The 1600-nt window shown below is 36.2% G+C and overlaps 1 protein-coding gene across 1 annotated transcript; it reads right to left on the minus strand.

The window, feature by feature from the left end:
• Window positions 1–637: 637 nt before the first annotated feature.
• Window positions 638–1384, minus strand: LOC145797740 (uncharacterized). The gene has a single exon (XM_082885153.1). It carries the CDS (start codon window positions 1382–1384, stop codon window positions 638–640), a length of 747 nt encoding a protein of 248 aa, XP_082741279.1.
• Window positions 1385–1600: the final 216 nt, after the last annotated feature.

Below are 1600 nucleotides of genomic sequence, written 5' to 3' on the forward strand. Positions count from 1 at the left end.
ATTATCCACATTAAAAGATCTCAAATTGCCACTAGGATCCAAAGTCGAGCTCAGAGAAAGAAGTTCCACTACCCCATCATTAAATCTATGTTCTAACTCTATCAATTGAAAATCAATTGTAGAGTTGAATATGTCAAAGTGATAATGATGCTCAATTGTAATGTAATCTTGTTGATGACGACGACTTGTACCCTCTTCATAAGGAGAACTCATATCATGTACCGCAATGTTGTGTCGATTGCAAAATGACACCACATTTGCAAGAAAAATATCCCAATCATCTTGTTTAAGTTTTTGAATGAGAGCTTTTGTTGTGGAGACTAATTTCATCGCATTTAAGATGTCTTGAGTTTTCTGTTGCAAGACTTGACAAAGTGTATTCACGATTCTCAAAATGTTGTCCATCAAGTACAAGACGAATATGAATTCAAAGCTCTTCATCACTTTGTAAACACCATTAGCTTGCCTGCGAATTTGTTGATTTGTACTCTTCTTGAGACTTTCAACAACTACACAAGATGCCTCATACATATCAATCAAGTTTCTAACAGAGTCATAATGCAAGCTCCAACGAGTAGTTCCAGCTCAATGCAAGGTACCAATTTGATTGGCCCCTTTACCAAATTGACGCTCACCACTAGCCAACATATATTTCCACCTCACTCCTATGAAAAGATTTTAACTCACCAAGGCGCTTTGGAGAAGAAGCAACAAGATTGACAGTACAACTCAAGTGAGAAAAAAATTGCCAAACATTAGGCTCATCTTTTGCTGCCGCAATTAAGGCCAATTGCAGGCGATGTGCAAAGCAATGTACATAATATGCATATGGGCAATCTTTAAGAAATAAAGGTTGAAGTCCATTCCATTCACCACGCATATTGCTAGCACCATCATACCCTTGGTAACCCATGTTTTGAATAAGGAGATTAAATCGAGAAAGGATATTCGATATCTCTTTTTTAAGAGTCAATGCAGATGTGTTTTCGACACCCACGATATCAAAGAACCGTTCCCCTAGCAAACCGTCATTCTTGACGTATCTCAAAATAAGGGTCATTTGTTCTTTTTTAGACTCATCTTGGGATTCATCAACAAAAATACAAAAATAACCTCCTGCAACTTCATCAAAAATCATATTCCTAATTCTGTTAGCAAGTATATGCAAAATCTCCTTTTGGATCTTTGGAGAAGTGTATTTGGCATTTTGTGGAGCATTCTTTAATATAATGCTCTCAAGTGCATCATTGCCTATCACCTTGAACTTTAATAATTCAATTAGATTACCTTGATTCAATGAAGTCAAGCTTTCATCATGACCTCTAAAACCAAGTCCTTGAAGAGTAAGTACTTGAATAGTTTCAATTGTTGCTTTTACCTGCATTCAATTCTTCAAAATTTCTTCTTTTGATTGCGCATTCAACACTTTTTCAATGTGTTAGGAAGATTTCTTTAAATTGTCATGACTAATTGGACTATGCGATGAAGATGCAAGTCCAACATGAAGCAAAAAACACATTTGGATCCATCATTTACTCTCTTCCAATTGTTAAACCCCTCATCAACAAGTGCAGAACGACTGATCGACTTATTTGGCTGA

This window comes from Camellia sinensis, chromosome 8 (genome assembly GCF_055761805.1).
Source record: "Camellia sinensis isolate YWXY chromosome 8, ASM5576180v1, whole genome shotgun sequence".
Classification (NCBI taxonomy): Eukaryota; Viridiplantae; Streptophyta; class Magnoliopsida; order Ericales; family Theaceae; genus Camellia; species Camellia sinensis.

Coding starts and splice junctions, on each gene's coding strand:
- LOC145797740 (XM_082885153.1), bottom strand. CDS start 1,384: ATGCAGGTAAAAGCAACAATTGAAACTATTCAAGTACTTACTCTTCAA.